This window comes from Alternaria metachromatica, assembly GCF_023757995.1.
Source record: "Alternaria metachromatica strain BMP 0045 chromosome Unknown scaffold_9, whole genome shotgun sequence".
Classification (NCBI taxonomy): domain Eukaryota; kingdom Fungi; phylum Ascomycota; class Dothideomycetes; order Pleosporales; family Pleosporaceae; genus Alternaria; species Alternaria metachromatica.
Window position 1 is genome coordinate 90,861 of NW_026055500.1, and position 25,014 is coordinate 115,874.

Genomic DNA, 25,014 nt, shown 5'->3' on the forward strand with positions numbered 1-25,014 from the left:
TGTTTCTCCGCCCACGGCTAGCCAAGTTCATCCGCTCCCAAACCCGATCCATCACATCTACCATCCATCAACGATCCCTCAGCACTACAACCCAAACCAAGATGCGCGTTCCCTACGCCCCAAGCGAGCCCCCAAATGAAGAAGCCCGCCCAATCTACGAGCGCATCGCCGAGCGACGAAAGCCGCGCCCCCTCATCCCACTCGACCTTGCGCTCCTACACAACCCCGCGGTAGCTGATGGCTGGAACTCATTCATCGGCGCAATCCGCACGCAAACCAGCTTACCAGCCAATTTGAAGGAGCTAGCGATAAGCCGCATCGCAGTGCTGAACCACGCAGTTCACGAGTGGGACGTGCATGCCGCTCTAGCCTTGAAGGCAGGCGTGTCCAAAGAAGTACTTCAGACTGTCTTTGATTTACCTGTTACAAAACATGGGATGGTGGAGAGGGAGGGGCTTTTGGGGTTCAGCAAGGAGGAGTATGCAGTTATGGTTTATACAGATCAGATGACTGTTGGTGTGCAGGTGGAAGATATGGTTGCGGAGATGGTCAAGGGCGTGTTGGAGGATACCATGGTTGTGGAGTTGACGGCAACGGTCGCGGCGTATAATGCTGTGAGCAGGTTTTTAGTCGCGCTGGATGTGGGCGAGTGTAATGACAGGGCGATGAAGCGTGTCAAGGACCTTTGAGGGCTTGTTGGTGGTGCTCCTGTTTGTCCATAGACGGGGATGGAGGGCGGAATTACGCCGCTTCCCTCTTCCCCGGACCCTGGTCCTCCGCAATCCATCAGTTAGGAAGGTGCCTCGGTCCATCAGCCGTCGCAAACCGAACTCCCAAGACGGTATTGTCAAACATCTCACTACTTTTCTTGACGACTTTCCTTTGACCTTTCAATTTCCAGTTTACAGCATAATCAAAATGGCATCCCTAGCCCCTCGCCTCTTCACACGCAGCATCCGGCAAACACGCGTTCCTCGCGCCGCCATCCTCTCCACCACTGCAACCCGCCACGCCTCAACCAAGCACCCCAAAGCCTTCACACCCCCCTCTCAATCCGACCTCGACGAGCTCCGCGACTCAGTCCGCGACTTCGCCCAACGCGAGATCCCCGAAGACGTCGCGGCACGCACAGACAAACAAAATGAGTTCCCCAACGAAATGTGGCAGAAGTTTGGCGAAGCGGGTTTCCTAGGCATAACCGCGGACGAGGAGTTCGGCGGACTGGCAATGGGCTACCAAGCCCACTGTGTCGTCATGGAGGAGCTGTCGCGGGCGAGCGGTAGCATAGGACTGAGTTACGCGGCACACAGCCAGTTGTGCGTGAACCAGTTGATGTTGAACGGGAATGCGGAGCAGAAGAAGAAGTACCTGCCTGGTTTGATTAGTGGAGAGAAGATTGGTGGGCTGGCTATGAGCGAGCATAGTGCTGGGAGTGATGTTGTTAGTATGAAGAGTACGGCGAAGGAGGTGGATGGTGGGTATTTGCTTAACGGCACGAAGATGTGGATTACAAACGTACGTTCCCTCGTCATGTATGGCTGTTAGGGGAAAGATATGCTAACACCATCTTCACAGGGCCCAGACGCACACGTAATAGTCGTCTACGCCAAAACCGAACCCAACGCCGCCTCCAAGGGCATCACAGCCTTCATCCTCGAGACCTCCACCCCCGGCTTCAGCGTCGCCAACAAACTAGACAAGCTGGGTATGCGCGGCTCCAACACCGGCGAACTCGTCTTCGAAAACGTCTTTGTCCCTAAGGAAAACGTTCTGGGAGAGATCAACCGCGGCGTCCGCGTCTTGATGGAGGGCCTGGATCTCGAGCGCCTGGTCCTGTCGGCAGGGCCGCTGGGTCTCATGCAGGCGTCGCTTGATAACGTCCTTCCTTATACACACCAGCGGAAGCAGTTCGGTACGCCGATCGCGCACAATCAGCTTGTGCAGGGGAAGCTGGCGGATATGTACACGAAATATCGTGCTAGTCAGGCGTTCACATACAGTGTTGCCCGCGCTGTGGATGAGTCGCATGCTAGTCCCGATATCAAGACACAGGACTGTGCAGGAGCGATTCTGTATGCGGCAGAGAGGGCGAGCGAGGTCGCAGCTGATGCCGTGCAGTTGATGGGCGGCATGGGATACATGAACGAAGTCCCTGTAGGACGGATACTCAGGGATGCAAAGTTGTACGAGATTGGCGCTGGTACGAGCGAGGTGAGGCGAATGGTTATTGGACGGGCGTTCAACAAGGAGTGGAAGCAGGACATGTAAGTTCAAAAGAATCATGAGGCCATGTGCATAAGAAGTAAAAGTTAAATACCCGTTGTGAATTGTATATAGAGATGCAAGACATGTTCGCCTTCGTAAGATAACATGGTATCCGCCAGATGTGACCACAAGTCAAACATGCTATCTAAGGTTGGCGTCGTTGAAATCCGTATATAACCCAAAGTCTCCGTCTTCCTTCTCGATCGTTCCAGATAACTCAAATCAGTCCCGATCCATCATACCGCTCCTCATCCGGTCCAACTTCATACTGAGGCTGATCCTCAGCTTTCAGCGATGTTGGGTCGATGTACCGACAAGTAAGCGCAAACCGCAGCTTACCCGAGTGCTCAACAGCGTGTTCATAATACTTCTGTACATCGGCGCCGTGCATGATAACAATATCGCCGTGCCCAAGCTGCATCGTCAGCGCATCCCTCGCATTGCCTCGGTTGTTGAGCTTCAACTGCTTGGGAATTTGTTTCCTCCTAGCGTTGTACGCTTTAGAGTCGGATGTCTTGAGCGCGTCGAGAGCAGGTTGAAGTGCGAGACGAGCTTCGTAATGTTCGCATCCGGGGATTGGGGCAGCGTCGTCGTAAAGACCAGCGACAGAAGATACGCCGTGGTAGTGACGGGCTTTCATGCGGATCCGCATAGTGCCAGGTGCACCCAAACTCAACGTTGCGATAGTTGGGCCGAGGCCGAATTCGCCGTCATCATGGTAGTTGATCTTTTGTTCTTCGAAGTATCCCAGTGCTAGAATTTCGTTGAACTCCTTCTCTTGCCATACTTGATTGATTTCTTCCATACTCTTCCCAGTCTCTTGCGTCAATAGCAACTTGGCCGCCCAGTTCAGGCGACTACGGGTGCTGGTTATCGGACGAGCAGCTCCATCAAAGGAGCGAGATGCTGTCGCTGCGATGAACTTGTATGGCATGCCATAGTTGACTGCGAAATGGCGGCAGTAGTTCGGTCCTTTGAGCTGACCGTTCGGCATGGAGCGTCGCTGCAGTCCAATGTCCGTCTGTTGGAGCTCTTCAAACATGGCATCTGGTCCACCTTCTTCCTCAAGCACCGTCTTGTTGGCGATCATGTGTGTGATGAAGCCATTGACTCCGGGTATCTCATAGCGATTGATACGATATCCATGTTCAAATGATACCTTCAATCCTAAAAGAGGTGTCATTGTATCCCTAGACAGCGTGTAGCTGCTAGTGACTGGCCATAATGGGTCGTGAAGCGATAGCGCGGGGATGAGCGTGTGCGGAGGCGTTCTCATGTACTGGCATGCTACATTGGAACACTCCCAATTTGTCCAGTTCAGACGGGATGTGCAGCGTCCGCAACCAGGGCAAACAATACCAGACCAGAATGCGACGGACGTATTTTCGCCGGGAATAGAGTGTCCTGAAAGTTCGGCAGCGTTAGAGACCAGAGGGTAATCATGGTCGTCATTGTGCCAAGGAGTCTTCTGCTTGAGAAAGCGTGGGTCGTATACCAAAGAGGCTTCTTTTGGCTCTTGCGCTGACATGCTCGTTCCAGGTCCTGGCGTTGGTATGAGAATCTTCCAAAAGGCGGCGCAAGTCGGTTGTAGACACATCCACCCGTTCAGGTATATCTGTTGAGACTTCACGTTGCAGCTTCCGCATATCTTCTCAACTGGAGGTGGCAGCGAGCCAAGCTCTACAACTTCCTGAGAATCCTTCTCCTTCCACCAGGACTCTTTCTTGGTGTTCAGCTTCTCAAAGCGGTATCGCACAATCTTGCTGTTACCACTCTTCTCGGCCCAAATATGGGTGGGCTTGAAGTGATCCAGGACACAGTACTGATGCGGTGGCTTTGACGGAATGTTGGGGTTGTCGACTCCGGTAATGATGACGACTGGGTTGGAATGAAGCATGCAATTCCTCAAGCCTAACGCAGCTGAGTCTTCAGATTGGTCCTTCTTTGACTTCATCTCACCAGAGTCAATGTCCTTCGCGAGACCACCGCCTGCACGTGAGATGACGACATTAGTATCCATATAGTCGCGAGCATGCGCAACCTTGTCAAACATGAAGCCCCTCGCAAAACCGCCAGTTGAGTAGCAGGCGCTTTGGTATGCGCGATAGTAATGTAGCGTCTCGCAGATCTCTTGCCGTCCATCGGCCCAAACTTCTGGTTGTCCGTGCGGTTCTGGCTTGTTCGAGCCTCTGTTCTGCTGGGCAATGAGTCTCTCGGTAATATTATAGAGGTGTTTGTTGTCGGGTAGGTCGAATCGTTCGCCGACGGGAGAGCCCACGAATTCATCGCAATCCGTTGTTGCTTCTGATTCTGCATACAGACTGGGTACCGGCGCGACATGGTCAGCACAGGGCGGCTTTGTCTGGTCGGCGGGACCGCCAGCTCGAAGCCAAGCCTCGACCTGCCCGCTGCGATCTCGATTGTCGGGGATAGAAGGAGCCACGGAACAGTCATGCTCTTCGTGCCCAGCTGCGCCACACCTTCCGCAGGTCAAGCCCAAAGACAGTATGGGCTGGGCTAGATATGAGTCTTGTTCAGGCACCTGGCCGTTCCCAAGATCAACGCTCGACTTGTCATGTACGAGACTCGGATCATAGTGGATACCTGATTCGGGCGTAAGGTATGCGAAGCGACTGTCGGCCTCCTTCAAAAGCATTGACGGTGGTGTTTGCGCGTGATTGGCGAAGTCTGGGACGTTGCGCATACTGTCCTCCGGCGTATATGGTTCCCATGACTGCGTTATGGGGGTCTGGCTTGGGAGGGTTTCCTGCGAGGCAGATGGAGTTGCAAAATCTTGGCTCGATGCCGGTACGGGCTCCAATACACGCTGTGCACATTGACCTTGTCCGTCCAGCGGAGAAGAGCTCTGTGTGTTCTTGTGGGCAGAGATCTGCTTGCTAATTAGCCTGAGGACCGAAAAGTTCAAGGGTTTTACAAACAGGAGTTGATGGCAAAGATTCTGGCGGGGACGATAGCTCACTACCGGAGCTCTCCTCTTCGTGGTGTTGGCTTGGCTGGCGTGTGGACGTGGTGACTGGGACTTTGAGACGCACCATCTTGGACTCTTTCTCCGGTGGTTGCGACGAGGTGTCGCTGCCATTGACACTTGTCTCCAAATATACCGGAGCTTCGGTCTGAATCTGATGAGAAGCACCTCTTGTTGTAGTTGGAGCTCTCTGGGCGGATGATTTGGCCTTGGTCAAGGTCGCTTTCCTTCTCTTAGAGACAGGCGGCTGAGGCGGTGCGTTGATGTATCTTTCCGGAGGTTTCCTTACTCGTGCCGGGCGTTGGGAAGATGCGCTGCCATAGTTACCGAGATCCTTATGGAGTTCAGCAGTCCCTGATTCGGGCGTGGGTCTGGGTTGCTTCGCTCCGGGTGCACCTTCCCAGTCGGAATCGCTGTCGTCAGACTTGCGCTTTGAGGATGCCATGAGTGATTCGAGTAGTGATTTGCTGTTAGATGCGTGTTGGATATTCAGTAACGATAGCTGAAGCGACAAGAAAGACAATTGAAGTCTAAAAACAACAGAGTGAGGTCAGGAGTGGCAGGTGGTGGGATCGCGTCATGCGGACAATAGAAATTCAATTCAGGTTCGTGCGACAATAGGAAGACAGCTATACTTAGAGTCACGGAAAACTCTGCTGTCTGCTGAGACGCTCTCACTTGGGCGGCGCAGTGAGAGTGGGCAAACGTCGGAGATGGTGACAGTGAAGGCGGCTGCCAGCGCGGAGGCAGGGTCGAGGGTGGCTCTTGCTGTACTATGTCGCGATAAGAGCGACTTCCACGATAGCAGACAAACCTGGAGAGGTTCATCATGCTTGCGACTCCTGATTATACTCGGTCCCGAATTGCAACAAATTTCCTCTCGGTGTCTGGGTAGAGGTGAGTCGCGTTTTGGTGGCTCCGAGCTAAGGCCGGCGTTAAGGAGAGGTTTGGCCGCTTCGAGGCGTGACCTCGGTACCCCAGCTTTCCCCACAGTTGGGGGCTGGCAGTAGCTGTCGGCTCCGACCAGACACGGCATCCGATGATGCTAACGTCATTCAGGAAGATGGGCGCATGCGTTAAAGCTGCAGTTCTGATTCCTTCTTTGCCTTCTCCCTGCATCGCCAATTGAGGCTTACTATAGGTGAGTTCCTGCATCCGTCCCAAGCCTTCGCGCACAACTGACGTACGCATAGATATCGCTCAACATGCCTTTCAATCCTCCGTCATGGGTGCCGCAGCTCCCCTTCGACCCGCCAGACTCGATTCCCATCTGCGACTTTATGCTCGATGAGCACTATGGCCGTCACCCGCTCGGCTACTCGAACGACCCCTTCACCTGCGGGTTGACCGGGAAGACATACTCGTGTTTGGATATGCGAGACCGCGTCGAGGCTCTCGCCCGAGGCTTATCAAAGGAGCTTGGCTTCAAACCCAACGAAGCGACTGAATGGGACAAGGTCATTGCCGTCTTCTCCGTCAACACGGTAAGCATCTCCAGGCTGATAGATTTACGAGGATACTGACGTCGGCTAGATTGACACGCTTCCACTCGCATGGGCTACGCATCGTCTGGGTGGTATCCAATCGCCCGCCAATGCTGCGTACAGTACCGCTGAACTCGAATACCAATTGAAGAACTCCGGCGCGAAAGCCCTCTTCACTTGCGTCCCCCTCCTAGACACTGCGCGACAGGCGGCGAAGAACTGCGACATCCCCGAGAATCGCATATACATACTGGAGGTGCCCGAATCGTTTGCTGGCAAGAAAACACCAAAGGGGCTCAAGACGGTCGACGATCTCATCCGTGAGGGCGAGAAGCTTGACCGTCTGCCGAAATTGGACTGGGAGAAAGGCGACGGAGCTCTGCGGACCGCGTTCCTTTGCTACTCTAGCGGTACTTCAGGACTACCGGTAAGTCGTCGATGTATTGTGCGTATGCGCAAGTATATGCTAACGTATTATACAGAAAGGTGTCATGATATCGCACAGGAACGTCATCGCCAACACAAGTAAGTTTGTCCTTATATCGCATCAAACACTAGCTGACCACAAGCAGTGCAAATCACTACCTACGAGAAGCCGTACAGAGACACGATCATCAACGACGTACGAAACCAATCCGACTACACCGAGATCGCCCTGGGCCTCTTGCCCATGTCGCATATCTATGGCCTGGTTGTCATCTGCCATGCGAACGTCTACCGTGGAGATGGTGTCGTAGTCCTCCCTAAGTTTGAGTTTGCGTCAACTCTGCAGGCCATCCAAGACTACAAGATCAACTCGTTGTTCTTGGTTCCACCGATCATTATCCTCATGACCAAGAACAAGCCCTTGCTCGACAAGTACGACCTCAGCTCCGTCTGGTCCATCTTCACCGGAGCTGCACCATTAGGACAAGAGACAGCAGAAGACCTATCCAAGATCTTCCCTTCATGGAAGATCCGACAAGGATATGGTCTCACGGAGACATGCACTGTCGTTTCCTCGTCTTCTCCCGATGACATCTGGTTCGGTTCCTCCGGTTCCCTGCTGCCTAGCATCGAGTGCAAGATCGTTACTATTGAGGGCACCGAGATCACTGGCTACGACCAGCCTGGCGAGTTGCTAGTCAAGTCTCCTTCAGTCGTGTTGGGCTATTTGAACAACGACAAGGCCAACAAGGAAACGTTCCAAGATGGATACATGCGCACCGGAGATGAGGCTGTATTCAAGAAGGGGGCGAATGGTCACGAACACGTCTTCATCGTTGATCGTATCAAGGAACTCATCAAGGTTCAGGTACGGTCTCTACTCCCTGTGAAAGATGTTCTAAACTAACAACATCCTAGGGCCACCAAGTCGCGCCTGCAGAACTCGAAGCACACCTCCTGACGCATCCTGCCGTAAACGACTGCGCCGTCATCCAAATCCCCAACGAGAAGACCGGAGAGGTACCGAAAGCTTTCGTCGTCAAATCACCGTCAGTCGGCCTAGAAGAGAACGACCGCGTCCTCGCTCGCGAGATTCAAAAGCACGTCGAAGAACACAAGGCGCGATACAAGTGGATCAGCGGTGGTATTGAGTTCATCGATGAGATTCCGAAGTCACCGTCTGGAAAGATTCTGCGACGGTTGTTGAGGGACAAGGAGAAGGAGAAGAGGAGGTTAGCAGGAAGCAAGCTCTAGACACCTTTACTAGTGAGGGGCTGTTGTTGTTCTTGCGATGCCTGTTGTGAGTTGTTTCCGCGTCCCTGTTCGCGATATCAGATACCGTTATATGTCAATATATTCGAGTAACCACAACCACCTGTTCTATATCCTGTCAATATAACCTGATGCAGTGAGGATGTATACTAGTGTAAGCTCCAATGAAGACCCGTTGCCCCCCGTACCAGGGTGCTTCTGTAGTAAGCTGATAGCTCCCCACTCGGCCAAGTGGGTATAGCTCCAGCGAGCTGCCCACATGCAACCCCCCCTTTTTGCCCTAGCGAATGCACAATTTCACGTCCAACAAGTCCCTCAGTTTTGCTACCAGCGCTTCCGGAACAACTACATAAATCTTACCGTTTTACCTCTTGCTATAAAACAGGGCTCGTTGGTGTAGTTGGTTATCACGTCAGTCTAACAAGGGGTCTTCAAAAGCCACCCGTTAGGACACTGAAGGTCCGGAGTTCAAGCCTCCGATGAGTCAAGAGGAGCTACAGTTACTGTAGTGCATTCGTTTTTTGTTGCGGGGGAGGATAGTGAATAGGCGTGGGCGGATCTGAACTTTTTTTTGGTAGATTTCGAGTTGGCGAATGAAGACACACATTTCACTCCAAAAAGCCAACAGTGATGCTCAAGAGGGACACTTCACGTAGTTTTCGAAATCTATTCATTCATTTTTGAAGGAAGTGTTCGTTGGCAGGGGTGGGGACAAAAAGGCGAAACTTCGGCACACGAACTTCGAGAGTTCGGTGCAGCAAGCCTTACGCAACACAGCAACTTGTGCTGTTCCGAAAGCCAGAGATAGTCATAGCAGCCTAAGAAATACATTGAACGGAATTCACGAAATCTATTATATGCATATAGTGAGCAATACTATCTTTTGTGATAGGGACGTAACCCGGTTCACGTCTGTTCAATATGCAAATTTCCCATTAATATACAACGTGTATTAGACAGTTAGAGACACCTTACGCAAAGGGGAAAGCTGAACAGGTCTGGAGCCTACATTGACTTCAGGCCACCTACTTTGCACGTTTTTATCATGATGTAGGCTTCATAATGGTCGGGTATCTCTTTGGGTAAGGTGAAGGCACGTATTGATACGTAGCCATTGTTAAATTTGCATTGTAATCCAATTCCTATGTTCAAAAAAAGGTGGGTGTGTCTAACATAGCCGAAACCAAAAAAGCTTCATTCTCCGCCAACACCCCACCACGTCTCCCTACACTACCCAGGGCCTCTACGGATCCAAAAAGAGAGGTCTTGCCCGGAATCGAACCGGGGTTGCCGGAAGATACTGATTTTGAGATCAGAATCCGGAGTGATAACCGCTACCTGGATGGTTATTAGCGGGGGCAAGTTGGTAAGTGAGGAAGAGGATCTACGCACACTACAAAACCGATTGTAAGCGAGTTGCTTGACTGATTGATGGTGCGATGGAAAATAATACGGTTTATATCGATGGTCAAGACAGTGCGAGACGAACTTGGTGGCTTGCATAGTTGGGCCGTGGTGGGGCTGCGGTGAGAATTTGCTGGAAAGTGGTGCGAGGACGCCGAAGTATGCCGGGATCGGGGGGGACAGCTTTGCTCGCAATACAACATCACATGCAGACTGATCGAGTATCATAGATAGCGGTAATGATTGTAGGATTCTTCACAAACTACCAACTTGGATCATTGCCCCTGAGGCTGACCCTTGCCCATCCCCCACCAAGTAGCGAGTGAACATCGCCCAGGCTACACCTCCAACCAAGACAAAGTGGATATAGAACGCTCGTGCAAAGGAAAAAACAAAGCAAGGGAATAAAGGTCGCTCAAAGACCACGAGGTAAAGGTAGCGAGAGGGGTATCAATGGTGCGCAGCAGCGAAAGCCGGCCGAGAGAAGAAAACATTACAATAGGCGGTACGAGTGATAAGATGCGCGCGAGCACAACCGCTTTCTAGCCTTGCAGTCAGGCCCCTAGGGTTTGTTGAGCGAGTGGGAGAATACAAAAAGGTGAGTCGAAGTAGAGTGACGGTAGGAAAGATGCAGACGAGGTACATGGGACCTCCGCACAATGACGTTGAGTCGTATGGGTCGTTGCCCTAGCAGTGAGAGAATAAGACGGTACAAGCGAAAGATGGAAGACGTTCGAAAGACAAATGGGCGACAGGCTGTGGAAGACATCCGAGCGACCGTAAAGCATGCCCGTCACACGTGAGCGAGTCGTAAGTGCAGTGCGTTGTTTAGAAACCACGGAAAGGATCGTTAGCGTCGAAGTCGAAGAGACCACCGCCTCGGTTCGACTGGTCGCGCGTGCTCGCGCTCCACTGGCTGCTACCACGTCGGCGACGGTGTTGCATGTGCGGTGCTCGTCCGCCGTAGCTGCTCAGCTGCTTTGGGTCGCCGAGAGCGTTGTCGATGAAGGCTTCCATGCGGACTGTGCCCATGGTGTCGAAGAAGTGTTGACGAGTCGATGTGCTGGCTTCTGAGGTTCGCGAACTCATGGCGCCGCTGTTGGGGTTGTAGACTGACGAAGGTACTGATGGCGGTACGCCGGCACTGTACATATCAGATGATACGTTGGAGTAGACCGATGGTACATGCTGGTGCGAGAAACTACGGAAGGGAACAGTTGGAGGAGGTGCGCTTGGTCCTGTAGAACTCCTCTTCCTGCCGTGTTGTGGCCCACGAGGAATAGTGGGAGGACTGGCAGAGTCTGGCATAGCCGTTTCGAATCCAGCGAGAGATGGCAAACTAGGCATTGGCTCATCTTGAGCTGCGTAACGAGCCATGACTGGGTTGGTCCTTCCCTTGGCGAGACGCACAGAGTCCTGGACACGACTACGGCGGAGTGTCGCACCTTGTTGACGTTGGAGTGTTTCGTCGACCGGCGGAGGTACCGGTGGCAAAGAAGTCAGATCTGGCATGGGTGCGCTCGAATGGGCGAGGAAAGAAAGGGCCGTCAGCCAGAGGTAATGCCTTTCGCGGGACGATGTGGTGAATTTGAGTGCGCGAGCAGGAGTAAGGATGAGGATAGAGCGGTTGAAGAGTGTCTCGTTCTTCGGGGCAGGACAGGTGTCGGCGACATCGAGAACAGACTGGATGACGACTAGTGGTATGTTAGTAGATAGAAAATGACATGAACTCGAGAGACTTACGCTTGCGACCACTCTTACCCATCAACGCGGAACCAGTCGTTGGCTGTTTGCTACTCCACAAGATGGCTCTTTCATATGGAGAGATCCAGACCCAACGCTTGTGTCTCACACCATGGCTAGCCAAAGAAGCCTCCTCTGCTGCTCGACTGACATCCACCGGCGTGTCAGGGCCACCAAAGGTCTTTCTCTTGCGCACGTACTTCCACATGAACTCTCCAATCATGGCTGCAGCGATCGCATCGACGACACTAGTGTGCGAGACAGAAGTGTTGGTAGATCCGTTGGCTGTGTAGCTTGTCGCTGCGGTTGCATTTGATAGTTGGTGTCGGTGGCGGAAGCCACTTGCGCTAGCAATGTCGCTCGGTAGTGGAGGAATGGAAGATGTGTCTGCAATGCTAGGAGTCGCAGGCAGTGTGGGTGATCTGCTACGAGAGCGTGCACCCTTGGAGACAGGAGCAGCAGATCGCACCTTGCGTAGGCTGTCTTTCCGCTGATGCTTTACGCCATATGGACGGCGACCAGCATACGATCCACTGTTGCGAGGTGTTGGGCTTTGCGAACCTTCGCTCTTGCTCACTGGCTTGTTGCGAGAGCTGGATCGAGTGGGAACCGGGAAGGGTGGCTTCGGTATGTTGTGCGCTGCGGTTCCGCTGTGGATCATAGCAGATCGTCGGATACTGGGCTGGCGGCCGATAGAGTTACGCTGTGTCTTGCCAACTCTAGAGGGCTTCTCCATTGAGCTTCGCTTAGACGCTATAGAAACACTGTTGACGGAATCCTCGGATGGCCTAGGCATCGGCGTGGATTCCTTGTCTTCAGGAACCGGGGTAGGTGGGTTTACTGGCCGTCCGCTCTTTGCATTGCGCGATGAAAGCATTGGAGTGGAGAACTGGTGGCTCCTGTAGTCGTCGTCGCTCAGCTCCGCATCGTCATCCTCTTCATCAGATGAGGGGCCATCAAAACCTGCGAAGAGGCTGCTTGTCCGGAAGGGTCGGTTGAGTACGTCCGCATGAAGCTGGCGCGACAAAGGTCCATTGTCGTTGTTCCCTGGGTAACGGTTCTCGATCTTCTTCTCAGCAGCCTTCTCAAGACGAGTAATGAAGTCTTGACGAGAAGTTGTCTTGAGAGTCGAGTTCTCGGCGTCACTAGAGTCCTTTTTGATTGTCTTGACGTGATCTGCCTCAGGCGTTCCAGGCTTGGAGGTTATAGCAGAAGGAAGGAGATGCGCAGGAAGCTTCACAGCTCTTTGGTCAATCCTAATTGGCTCAGTCTGCATGGCGGTGGAAGTCATTGGAGCTACCAGGTCGCCAGTTGTTTGAGTCGAGACAGTCTTGGTACCTGGAGGAAGGATAGGGGCCTTGGGCGACGAAGGAGCAGATGTAGGAGCATGGATAGCAATGGAAGGGATTGTTATCGGCGCTGGCGGTGGCGCTCTGGTAGGCTTTTCTGGTTTTACTTCAGGCTCGATCGGCGAGTCTGTCTGCGTTGCCGTAGACACGAGCTCAGTTTGGTAAACTGGTGACAAGGGTGCTTTGTCTGATGGCTGAGGAATCCTAGGCGTAGGTGGCGGACTGAGAGGCTGTTCGATTGTCTGTACCGAGCTTGAGGTCGTTGTGCAAATTTCAGGGCTGGCTTGGACCGGCGGGCTGGAAGTCAAGGGTACTGAAACACGCTTCCGACTTTGGTTGGCCTCAACCTCAGCAGCAGTAGATGGGAAATCGTTCGACTTTGTCTGGACCGATGGCTCAATAGTTTGCGACGTCGCTTCCACCATGACCAACTTGGCAGGTGATGGCGGAGGCGACGGTTGCACACCGGTATCGACATAGATTGGTCGTGTTGGAGGGAAAACGAGAGTAATATCGCGAGGCGTCAATGTTACTGACGATTGAACCGTTTCATATGACGACTTCCGCGGCTCGGTATCATCGGCAGCCATGACAGGGCTATCCCATGTAACTTGCTGGGTCTCGCTGCTTAATCCTAGGATGCGCTTTGCTTTTTCGTCAGGTAACATCGACTGTCGCGACTCGCGAACTCTTCGAGCCCGCATTTCATTTTCAGGGAAGTCGTCCGAGTCAAGCTCCAGATCATCCAACTCTTCCTCTTCTTCATCGAATGTAAGCTCATCTGCAAGACTCAGACCGTTGCCTCTGCCATATCCGTCAGAGCTCATCAACGACATCCGGTAGTTGCGTCCGATGCTCCTGTAACTGCTGTTGCTTCTGTTCCTGGAATGACGTCCAAGGCGTGTAGATGATCTTCGCTGGGGCGATGAACGTACGCTTCCTGCGTCGCTCTCCGGTATACCAGTGTCCTTGCTCGGGTCTTCAGCCTCACTTTCGACACCAGCCTCTTCATTGGCAGCTTCTTCCTGGATAGCGATCTCGTCCAAAAGCATCCTCAAGCGGGTCTCTGACACATGAACACGTCGCTCCAGAATTCGTTTTTCTCCTGCCCACTCTTCTTTTTCGCGAGCCCACATGTCGTGCACTTTGGTAGAGTCGTCATCTTGGCTTCTTGTCCTCTTTTCTGCTGCAGCTAGTTTCTCTCGCAGGTCGGCATTGGTCTCCTTGAACTTGTCTCTTTCACCTGCAATCTCTTCTAATGCAGCAAGTGTTTCGGTCTCGAAGTGCTGGAGCTGGCGTTTGACGGCTTTGCTTTCCTTGTTGGACGAGGACAGCTGTTTGGCAAGGGCGTCGTTCTCCGATCGCGCGGTGTCTAGGTTTGTCTCCAGATCATCGATGAACCTGTGTTTCGAATCAAGTTCCCGGCGGAGATTCAAGATCTCCGAGACTAGATTGGCATGCAAGGTTGGAGTAAAGCGGCGCGGATCCAGAACTGAGATACTCTCGTCGTTGGCAGCATCGTCCCAACTGGAACTGTTGTCGTGTGGAAGTGGAGGTGGTGAACTGGGAACATCGCTTCCTGGTGTTTCGTGTGTTGAGGTTCTTCGGGATAAGGAGCTGTATGGAGTTCCAGCGGGGGTGGGAAGCGGGTGGTTGGTCAGGAAGGTTTCCTGGTCGGAAAAGTAGTCGGTAGCCATGTCGGGCGTATTGTCTAGGCCAGGAAAGTATATTATGTAGTAGGGTGTTCAGAACCACAACGAAGTGGTGCTGTAGGTACGTATAGCTTAACACATGCCTGCGATAAAGTCAGAATATGTCAATGGCATGTCTCCTGTTGCCGTAGCCAGGCGTGTCTTTGTGGAGTCTGTCGACGCGCTTCCACAACTGAATGTTGTAACGATAGCGATTGTATCGACCACCAATAGACCTGGCAATGATTCACGTACCGGTCGAGTCGTTCGTACTGCGATCGGGTATTGAATGCTAGTTACGTGGGATAGCAGGAGTTGTCCTCAAGGATAGTAGATAGCGTCGGGTCGGATTACGTGGGGTAGATATATCGACGGTACGGCAGCGTTCGGATGGTCTCGATACTGCAGTAGAAGGTCAGTACCAAATGGCTTCCAAGCAAAGAGTCCTGTCGCAACGAACAGGTCCAGTCACGAATCAATGGTGCGTACTTACGGTTCAAAGGAATGACGTGACAATGGTGAAAGTCGATAGACAGAGAAACGTGCTCAACTCATTCCATACATACGATGCAAATGAGATGAAGAAAGCGACTAATGGCGCGTGCTAAAACACTTTTTGATGGTAAGAAAAGAACTGTCAAGCAACGGGCAGCGGGCCCTACGAGAATGATACCCGTGTGTCGTCAACGGCACGGAGCGTAGGGAGGAGAGGGAGGGACAGGCACAACTTGAGCATGAAATCGCTGTGATCGCCCATGCATCAGCTAGGATCCCGGAACGCAGGCACAAGTCCGCACAGTCCAAGAGGAGGCGGGACTATGGCCAAAGGCACGAATAGGATTTCTGGGATCAATCAAACCCCATCTGTGCCTGCTCAAATTTGTTTCGATGTCCGAGTCCATCTGCTTATGCACATCTCCGCACTAGCGAGCACAAGTATCCCTGCATGCAGGCTGAGCCGAGGGTCCCCTGGACTACAGGGACACTATTGGCTCAGGCCATCCGCTTTCCGCTTTTCAGCCAAGCGTCATTGGCTGCGCATTTAGGTCCAACGTTCCCTTAAATGCGTCCCGCGACGACGGCCAATACCTTAGCGAGGTGAAGGAAATGACCCGACAAGGGGTAGGTGGTAACGAATGCGGGTGGCAGTAACGGTGTTGACGAAGGGGGTGTGACAGATGCGCGAGAGGAGCAGCATCAGCAGATGTGAGGCGCAAGTTCATAAGACCCTGGGCGCAGCTGGCTTCAGACGAATGTTGCGTGGACGGTAATTTGCCAGATGGATATTATCGCCGTCCAAAGCTCCGCGTATGCCTTGCCCTATCAGTGATTCTGGACGCCTCCGGCGTAGTCTGGCGTTGTTGACGAGCTGTGATTCAGGGTTTCAGCCTCTGCCCACGCCGCAAACTTGGCCCACCGTGGAAAGCTTTGGACCAAGTGGCACGTTCGTGTCCCGGTCCGAGCTATCAAACTCTCGATGGCGCCCAACGCTCCGGTGCGCCAGTGCGGTACCGTTAGGTTATGGCCATCGCCTGTAATTAGAACATCGATCTTGAGACTTTGATCACGTTTCGGTCTGGCAATCTCATGCCTGTTGGAAGCCTCAAAAAGGAGGCATATATGGATTGCCATACTGGTAGGCAGTTGCATGAATGAGCAGCCTTATCCTGTACTGCCGAGTCAGGTGAGAGTCAAGCAGAGGTAGTCGACTTCCTACTTTGAGACGAAAGGATTCATCCGTGCGCTCTTGGCGGCGCAAAGGAGCCGAACTCGAGTCCAGATCGACGACGCAATTCTACAAGTTGAAAGTAATAGAAACCTCAGCCTCAGAGTTCTTTTTGTGAGATGCTTAGTTATCATGCCAGAGTGTATTTGTAGCAGTCCTCAGTCATGGTCAGTCGGGTGGTCGAGTAAGGAGTTCGGCACATGTGAAAGTTGAGGATCGCAGGCCGTCTTCTTACCCCAACAAATCGAGAGCAAGATCCACACTACCATGACGTTTGATCTCTGGCCAGGCTGAGCCTGTCAAATGGGCAATCCCCCGCGGACGGGAAGGATACAGTTTGAAGGCGTCGCGCGACGTGCAAGTGGCATCCTGAACGCGATCGATTGACGTTTCGTTGAACGCCTCCAAATAAACAGCCTTGCCGTGTGGTGGAATTGCTTGCAACCATCATTCTGAATCGATACTTCGCCGATGGGGTTCACGAATAATGGACCCCGAGTGTAACAAGGAGTACTTGGTCCACCAGCGGAGAGTGGGCCTGATGTGCGGACAGCTGAGGGCGCAATACGGTGGCCTGGCAATCAGCAGAACATTCCATGATTCCACCCGACACGCGACATAACAGCTCACGATCCAACTGTCGCACAATGTATGCCTCGTCAGGTGTCAGTCGGTATTGCTCGGCCCTACTGGAACTCGTGGTCGTCTCAGAAAAGCAAATAGGAGATTTGCGTCGTAATCGGCTACAGCGCCCTGAACCTTCGGCGTGGACGAGAAGCTTAGACGATATAGCATGACGCGGAAGCGCCGGTGCCGGCTCACCCTATTTTAGCGTGCCCCTCTCGTTGTCCTGCGCCATCCCTTCTTGCTTTGCTCTGCTAGCTTGTAGGCGGGTGGCTGGTGGTGCCCTCTGACTGGGTTGTCTGCTCGACCGCAGGCAGCCAGTGATTGCAAGTTCAGACGTCACCTGGGCAGGGTTCCCGAAGCCAGCAGCCCCGCCATCGCGTGACTAAGCGACTATCCGCCGAAAATTCGAGCAGACAGTCACAGCGAGCATATCGTGATATTTGCGACAACAGTTGTGAATTTCTCGAAACAACACAGGCGACATGGCGCAAACAGATCAAAATGGCCCACCGGCGGCGTCTGCAGATTTGCCACCAGCAATGGCTGATGTCAAGTCGAAAAAAGTAGACGACTTGCTGAAAGAGATGAACCGTATGCCAATCTTCATGACCAGTCTAGATGAAACAGATGGCGAAGGAGGCGAGAACATGGCGCTCGAGGCGTTGAAAGCGATGGCGTACGAGGGAACCCGTGCCGAGATCGCTGAGAACTTCCGGCAACAAGGCAACGAATGCGCGCGGGCAAAGCAATGGACAGACGCGAAAGAGTTCTACGACAAGGCAATAGCGGCGCTCAAAGGTCCACAAACAAACCCTGATCCAGATGCGGAAGGTCCGGACGTTATTCCCGTGAAGCTTGACGAGAAGGAGGAGGCGGAGAAGGAAAGAGCGATTGCAGAGGCCGTCTATGTCAACCGAGCATTATGCAATTTGGAGAAGAGTGAGTTTGCAAGCACACCCTGAAGACAGGCATTATGGCTTCTTCACCAAAGTTCGACTATGGTCTGCTGACACGCGGCAGAAAACTATCGCTCTTGCATTCAAGATTGCGTATCAACGCTCAAGATCAACCCCGCAAACGTCAAAGCCTTCTACAGATCAGCCACTGCGGGCCTAGCACTAGACAAGCTACAGGAAGCAGCCTGGGCTTGCGACAGAGGCCTGGCCCTAGATCCCAATAACGCCCCTCTCAAGGCCCTCAAAACCAAGATCGATGCTCGGAAGCAGTACATAGAATCCGTCGAAAAGGCGCGTCGCGAACGAGAAGAAAAGGCTGCATCAGAGCGGCTAACACTCAAACTCGCCTTGAGGAGCCGGAATATCCTCACGCGGAGCACGGAGAAGCCCCCAGATCTGGAAGACGCTACTGTGAAGCTGGAGAACAGTCTAGATCCTTCTTCAACACTCACGGTACCAGTCATACTGCTGTATCCCATGCACTCGCAGTCCGACTTCATCAAGGCGTTCTCTGAGAAAGAGAAGTTAGACGAACATCTCGACTACATCTTCCCGCTGCCATGGGACGAGAAGCACGAGTACACCATCAACAACGTAGAGTCCTACATGGAAACTGCAGCCGGCGGCCTCATCAAAGTAGGAAAGAAGATGAGCCTAGGCAAAGTACTTGGAAGCGGAAAGCCAGAGATCGTCGACGGCCTGGTAACGATAAGCGTGATACCAAAGGACAAGGCCGCCGGTTGGATAGAAGAGTTCAAGAAGCGGAAAGGAAAGACGGCATAAGTGGGTTCAACGCACATGCTCGGGAATCCCGATGAGCGCATTAAATAGAACCGCTCACCGGACCGAACGATGACGATGTCTAGACGAGTCGACGATATGAATGAACAGACACATGCAAAAAGCTACGGGCACCAAGTGCCAGCCCCTCACATCACCTTCCGCTCTAACCAATTCCACAAAATCTCCGTGGTCTCCGTACATGATTGCTGACGTACCTCCCGCACCGACCAGCCACAACGTGCATCGCGTACCGTATCCCCACTGCATCGCTACCCTGACCCGTGCTGTCCTGTCCGAGGAGCTCATCGGGCAAACCGGCTATATCAAACCACTTTTATGAACTCGACCACCAACTTCGCCCAAATAGTATACAAAGGCTAAATAGAACTCTGACCACCTTCCAGATCGTGTTCCGCCCGACCCTCAAGCCCGGTAACGGGATGCATGCACGAACGTATCGACGTGCATTCTTTTCTGCATGCGCAAGAACGACTGGCAGCGGCTACGTGCAGCAATGTTTCATATTGACAACGGCTTCCCGCTGCCTAACTCAATTTATTGTACTGTATATGATTTGCCCTGCAGCCACACCACCATCGCGTACCGCATTAAGCAGGCGTTCGCACGGCTCGCTTATGCAAGGTACATCTTTTGTCCCATGGTTCAACACGTTGCGCGGCTGCAGGCTGGCTGGGAAATAGCTGGTGGGGTCGGGGCTAGGGGATGTCGTATTTTAGCCGTCGGTGCGTTGTTGGGGCCCGGACGTGCCATTGGCGGTAATATCGAGGAATGATAATGAGGGGTTGGACCAATCATCACGACAGCACGAAGGAATTTTATCTAATGCTTTGGATTTTTATGTTGGGAAAATACATTGATGTGATGTGCTGCAGGAAGTGCCTGTGCCGTCACCAAACAGGGGCTGACAACGTCTTCCGCTGGCAGATAGGAAACTTGGGCCCGGGGGTAAATTGTACAAAATGAACCTTCACCACATATGATAGCCATCCAACGCCCGGTCGCCATGGTACTTCCGCTCGAGTGAAAGCAATCGCTAGGTCTACTGGAAGGTGGCCGAAGCAATCTGAATGTGAACATGAGGCCGATAACATGAGAATATTAGAACATGACAGAAGCCGACAGTTCTGATACCCGAAGTGGTTGGATCGCAAGGTACATGTAATGTGTAGTATGCCGAGAGATGGTATCTGGGGCATCTGGAGTACTGAGCTACTCCTTCACGTAGAGCTTGTCCTTTCGCACCATCGCTTCCTTCAGGTCATGCCAGGCCATTCTGCTCATGAACCTATCGGCGCCATGATGGTACTTCTCGGGCTCCCGCACCACTTCGTCGGCCTTGATCTGCTCCAGGTAACCCAAAAACCTGACATCGGTACGGCCCAGTTGCCGACGTCCGCCAAAGTACATTGTGACCTTGCGGAGCTTGGCGTTGCGGAGGATGCGGAGGCAGTTCGCGAGGTAGTCGTCGTTCAGATAGCGGCGCTCCTCGTTGGAGCGGACATAGGGTGTGTCCTTTGGGCGTGCGTCATCGAAGACGAATTTGACATCGCGAAGGTATTGAATGTTCTCGGGGCCGATCATTCTGAGGAAATGCAGTACGTCCTGGTAACCGATCTCCTTGGGTACCGGCTCCCAGTAGAGTCCTCGAGTATCGTAGTGTCGGTGGAAGGAGAATGTGTTCTCGCCGTATAAGATGGAACAGCCTTCGTTATGCACCAGCTTACAGGTCCTGAGGAATTGGCCAGACTTGGTCAGGCTTTCCTTAGGCTCAATGACCGTCATCGGAATCCTTAGCTTCGAAGTCTTGTCCTTGCGAGCGAAAAGGTACCGATAGATAGTGTTCCTCAGCTCGGGCGGGAGATCCGTGAAGCCTACACTGCGTACCGCGGACTTTCCGGCTGGCTGCGGACCTAGAACACGGGACCTGTTCGATTTGCCTGGCTGCATCTCATGTAGTTTGCCCTGCTCGTTGGTCTGTAGGATGGTGCTGTCAAGCTTGACGAAGAGTGGACCATGGAAGCCTAGCGGGACGTTGAACTGCAAGGTCATGGGTGGCTTCTTCGGAGCACTCCGATGAAAGACGCCGGCATCCTCATTGTCGGTGAGGTCATCGAGCTCCTGGCGGTAGACGACGGGCTCTAGACGCGGAGACAGGGGTGAGGGACTGCGCTTGCGCTTCAGTGCGCCCTTCTTCTTCTTGTCTGAACGGCTGCGCGGGTCCATATCGTCCTCTTCTTCCTCGTCGCTCAACTCGCTCAACTCACTCTCGGTCAAGGCGTCAAAGTCGGCGTCTTCGAAATCGACGTAGCCTGCCACTTTCTGAATCTTGCCTGCGCTCTTTCGGACCGGACGGCCTGTCTTCTGGTTGTACTGCGTGATCTTGGAAGGGCTGCCTAGCTCTGGACTCGAGTCGCGACTCTTCGGTATTGTGAGAGGAGGCAGGCTCGGTGTCTTGAGTTTGGGCGCCATGATGTGATTTTTATATGCGGACACCTTGCTAGTTGAGGTTGTCAGCGGTGTAAGAAACAGTCACGCTTGGCCGTTGGATGACCGCTGTTATAACCAGAGGGAGAGGGAGAGGTTGCGGCTGCGGTCAAGATGGGGTTGATGCAGTGGACGCGGGGTCAGTAAACAGAGAAAGCGCGTCTAAGGCAGTGACGGTCGTTGCCACGCGCGCTTTCCAGGCTAAGGACTGTTACTAGTAACCTTGGCAGTCGGTTGAAGGAGGTGAGGGCAGTGTCCTTCATCCATGCTCAGAAGTTCCTACGATCTCAGAGACTGGGTGCGGGCTGTCACCTGTCTTTCGTGCACGAAGCTCGAAAGCGCACGTTGAAGACGCTTATCAGAAATCAATCACAGTCTGTGTGTGAAGAAGCTGCCAAGTGGTGCTGTCGGGAGTCCATCAGGGTCTCTCACGGTTAGGGTAGAAGTGAGTGGAAAGCGTGTGTCCAGCCAGCGGCGGTGTTATCTGGCAGGAGCAAGACTCAGTTCCGCGTTCGGCTTCTCAGCAATTGCGAAATGTGAGAATTACGATTGATGGCTGTTGCTTGGCCTGCTCATGAGAAGGTAAAGAGTCAATGTAGTCGACGTCATACTGAGGTGTGGCACGTCAATGGTGAGTAACCTTCATGAGCAACATTAAGACATGGTGACAATAACGATTACATTGGAATGCTACATACAAGGCGACGGCAGCGGAACTGAATGAAGACACTATACATCTCGTGCTCCAAACCGTACCACGCCGAACACAATACAGCAGCATCAACAGATGCTTCCTACGTAACGAGCCGATCATAGATTTTTTCGTCCCCCTAGGTGGTGGGTGCCGGGGCGTGTCAACAGCTCCCACATCGGCCAGCTTGCGCCAGCCAAGTGAGGATGCAGCTGAATTGAAAGCAGTCATATCATCTCGGGTTTAGTTACGTGAAGAAAAGAAGAGAGGACGCGAGACGGAAGCGTCGATATTTTACCGCCGGAGAACGGAGAAACGGCGCCGAGGCCCTGACCCCTGCCAGTGCCGCCCTAGTCCGTGATTAAGCGGGCCCATCGTTTCGTTGCCTCATTGAGACTACGAGTCCGGCAGCCATCAAGCACGTTTATAAGGTCGCGCTACGCTTCCACTGTGTATAGCAGATCGACTCAACATGGCGAACCTCAGAGCAGCCTGCAGAGCGCCTTTGCGCCAGCTCACCTCGCGCTTCACAGCCTCAATTGCCACCAACCATGCAAGAATACAGACACAACAATGGCGGGGCTATGCGACAAGTATGGATGCGCAGCAAAAGGTACATGTTATGATAGCAGGATGAAGCGGGCAGAAATACTGACAATATTCAGATCCTCTCCCAAGATCTTGAACAAGCCGATCCCACCGTCTACCAGATCATCAACAGGGTTCGTTGCCACATACCCAGGTCGCAGATACGAAAACGAAGCTCACAATACTTCTATTGTAGGAGAAGAACCGCCAGAAACACTTCATAAACCTCATCCCATCGGAGAACTTCACATCGCAGGCTGTGCTCGATGCGCTCGGCAGTGTGATGCAGAGTACGTTCTGCGCATCCTCACACCACAGCCCGAAGCTTACATGGCACCATAGACAAGTACTCGGAAGGATACCCAGGCGCACGGTACTACGGAGGAAACGAGCACATCGACGAGGCCGAGCGCCTATGTCAGCAAAGAGCACTCAAGGCATTCGGTTTGAGCCCTGAAGAGTGGGGTGTCAACGTCCAGCGTGAGTCTGTCGATAAAAGTGCGTTACTATGTATTAACACAACACAGCCCTCTCCGGATCACCCGCAAACCTCTACGCCTACTCCGCTGTCCTCAATACCCACGACCGTATCCTCAGTCTCGACCTCCCCCACGGCGGCCATCTGTCGCACGGGTACCAAACACCCACCAAGAAGATCTCCGCCGTATCCAAGTACTACGAGACTCTCCCATACAGGCTGAATGAGAAGACTGGCATCATCGACTATGAGAAGATGTCGGAGCTGGCTCACCTGTACAGGCCAAAGGTCATCGTTGCGGGCACATCAGCATACAGTCGGTTGATCGAGTACGAGCGCATGCGAAAGCTGGCAGACGATGTTGGCGCATACCTCCTCTCCGATATGGCTCACATTTCAGGTCTCGTTGCCGCCGGCGTTATTCCATCTCCGTTCCCCCACTCCGATATCGTTACCACCACAACACACAAGTCGCTGCGAGGCCCGCGAGGCGCCATGATCTTCTACCGCAAGGGTGTGCGGAAGGTTGACAAGAAGGGCAAGGAGGAGATGTACGACTTGGAGGGCCCCATCAACGCATCCGTGTTCCCAGGCCACCAGGGAGGACCCCACAATCACACCATCACTGCTCTGGCTGTAGCTCTGCAACAAGCCTCAACCAAAGAGTTCAAGGACTACCAACAACAGGTTTTGGACAACGCAAAGTCCCTCGCGCAGCGCCTCGGCGACTCAAAGGAGAACGGCGGTCTTGGCTACAACATCGTCTCAGGCGGCACTGACAACCATCTTGTCCTTGTCGATTTGAAAGACCGCGGCGTAGACGGCGCACGAGTAGAGCGCATCCTCGAGCTTGTAGGCGTCGCGTCGAACAAGAACACTGTTCCCGGTGACAAGTCTGCCATGAAGCCCGGTGGTCTGCGTCTCGGAACTCCCGCCATGACAACTCGTGGCTTCCAGACCGAGGATTTCAAGCGCGTGGCTGACGTCGTGCACCGCGCCGTCGGTATTACCCAGAAGCTTGACAAGGACGCCAAAAAGAAGGCCGAAGACACTGGTCGCAAGAACCCCGCCAGTGTAGCCGCGTTCAAGGAGTACGTTGGTGAGGGCGAGGACATCACCGAGATCATCGAGCTCAAGAAGGAGGTTGAGGACTGGGTATCTACATTTGCGCTGCCTTGGGACAAGGCGCAATGAACACGAACAATATGATGAAAATGTATACCCTGTAGCAGGGTTTCGGCGTTCGAGGTGAAGGAGGGGAAATTTATGTATATATGATAAGCTTCTTTTCACGGCAATGAGAACAATAGCTCGCTTGCCTCCACCACCCACCCTCACCACACTCCCTTGAGCATTGTGCACTTCTCTTCTCATCAATTTGCTTTAGTGCTTCTTAAGATTATGCTATTCCTTGATTCTTCTATCTTTTCCAGTCCTTACTCTGCCTCCAAGCGCCACAGTCCTTACCGACATATTCCACCCAAGCGGAGACCACACATCCTCGATACGCTGCCGAGTTGACACGACATCATTATGCTCATCCTTACTCTCCTCGCCCTCCTCATCTTCATGAACCACACCGGCGGCGCATTGGTACTCGCCCAAGATGCTACCACGGCGCGTACATCAACACTCACTACACCCATCTTGATCTACCTTGCTCAGCCCTCCAATACCACAATCGAGACAATTTCATCAACAGCGTCCACCACTGCGACTGACTCCACCCCAACAACCGGATTAGAGCACCAACCCACTACCATCACACTCCACTTCGTCTCGCCAACTACACCAACAGCAAACCCCACGAACAACACCATCATCAACGACTTCGGAGAAACAACCACCCTCTCAACCGAACATCATGATTGGGTCGTAGGCGCAACAGTGTCCCTTCTATGCTACGACTTCCTCATCATGGTGGCGTTCGCGTGGTGTTGGGTCATGGGCTGGTTTTGGTGGTGGAGGAAGGTCGATAGAGGGAACGGGCAGATGGATGGGGAGAGGAACATGGAATGGTGGGGAAGGAGGGTCGTGATG

The 25,014-nt window shown here is 53.1% G+C and overlaps 8 protein-coding genes and 1 non-coding gene across 9 annotated transcripts; 6 read left to right on the forward strand and 3 right to left on the reverse strand.

Annotated features, from left to right (window-relative positions):
- Positions 1 to 101: 101 nt before the first annotated feature.
- J4E83_004846 (uncharacterized protein) lies at positions 102 to 689 on the forward strand (the record flags this gene model as incomplete). Its single annotated transcript, XM_049331771.1, has 1 exon — positions 102 to 689. The coding sequence occupies one exon, from the start codon at positions 102 to 104 to the stop codon at positions 687 to 689; it is 588 nt and encodes a 195-aa protein (XP_049188866.1).
- Positions 690 to 918: 229 nt separating this feature from the next.
- On the forward strand, positions 919 to 2,268 carry J4E83_004847 (uncharacterized protein; the record flags this gene model as incomplete). Its single annotated transcript, XM_049331772.1, has 2 exons — positions 919 to 1,515; positions 1,576 to 2,268. The coding sequence occupies 2 exons, from the start codon at positions 919 to 921 to the stop codon at positions 2,266 to 2,268; spliced, it is 1,290 nt and encodes a 429-aa protein (XP_049188867.1).
- A 214-nt stretch (positions 2,269 to 2,482) lies between these two features.
- J4E83_004848 (uncharacterized protein) lies at positions 2,483 to 5,696 on the reverse strand (the record flags this gene model as incomplete). Its single annotated transcript, XM_049331773.1, has 2 exons — positions 2,483 to 5,155; positions 5,319 to 5,696. 2 exons carry the CDS (start codon positions 5,694 to 5,696, stop codon positions 2,483 to 2,485), a joined length of 3,051 nt encoding a protein of 1,016 aa, XP_049188868.1.
- Positions 5,697 to 6,456: 760 nt separating this feature from the next.
- Positions 6,457 to 8,415, forward strand: J4E83_004849 (uncharacterized protein; the record flags this gene model as incomplete). The annotated part of the gene is made up of 5 exons (XM_049331774.1): positions 6,457 to 6,735; positions 6,785 to 7,162; positions 7,218 to 7,260; positions 7,308 to 8,029; positions 8,080 to 8,415. 5 exons carry the CDS (start codon positions 6,457 to 6,459, stop codon positions 8,413 to 8,415), a joined length of 1,758 nt encoding a protein of 585 aa, XP_049188869.1.
- Positions 8,416 to 8,818: 403 nt separating this feature from the next.
- J4E83_004850 lies at positions 8,819 to 8,920 on the forward strand. The gene has a single exon. It is a non-coding gene; the product is annotated as a tRNA-Val (tRNA).
- Positions 8,921 to 10,665: 1,745 nt separating this feature from the next.
- Positions 10,666 to 14,626, reverse strand: J4E83_004851 (uncharacterized protein; the record flags this gene model as incomplete). Its single annotated transcript, XM_049331775.1, has 2 exons — positions 10,666 to 11,531; positions 11,581 to 14,626. 2 exons carry the CDS (start codon positions 14,624 to 14,626, stop codon positions 10,666 to 10,668), a joined length of 3,912 nt encoding a protein of 1,303 aa, XP_049188870.1.
- Positions 14,627 to 17,455: 2,829 nt separating this feature from the next.
- J4E83_004852 (uncharacterized protein) lies at positions 17,456 to 18,712 on the forward strand (the record flags this gene model as incomplete). Its single annotated transcript, XM_049331776.1, has 2 exons — positions 17,456 to 17,912; positions 17,994 to 18,712. 2 exons carry the CDS (start codon positions 17,456 to 17,458, stop codon positions 18,710 to 18,712), a joined length of 1,176 nt encoding a protein of 391 aa, XP_049188871.1.
- Positions 18,713 to 19,942: 1,230 nt separating this feature from the next.
- Positions 19,943 to 21,202, reverse strand: J4E83_004853 (uncharacterized protein; the record flags this gene model as incomplete). Its single annotated transcript, XM_049331777.1, has 1 exon — positions 19,943 to 21,202. The coding sequence occupies one exon, from the start codon at positions 21,200 to 21,202 to the stop codon at positions 19,943 to 19,945; it is 1,260 nt and encodes a 419-aa protein (XP_049188872.1).
- Positions 21,203 to 22,503: 1,301 nt separating this feature from the next.
- On the forward strand, positions 22,504 to 24,168 carry CBS2 (Cytochrome B translational activator protein cbs2; the record flags this gene model as incomplete). Its single annotated transcript, XM_049331778.1, has 5 exons — positions 22,504 to 22,521; positions 22,574 to 22,630; positions 22,693 to 22,786; positions 22,839 to 22,976; positions 23,024 to 24,168. The coding sequence occupies 5 exons, from the start codon at positions 22,504 to 22,506 to the stop codon at positions 24,166 to 24,168; spliced, it is 1,452 nt and encodes a 483-aa protein (XP_049188873.1).
- Between the last annotated feature and the right edge of the window lie 846 nt (positions 24,169 to 25,014).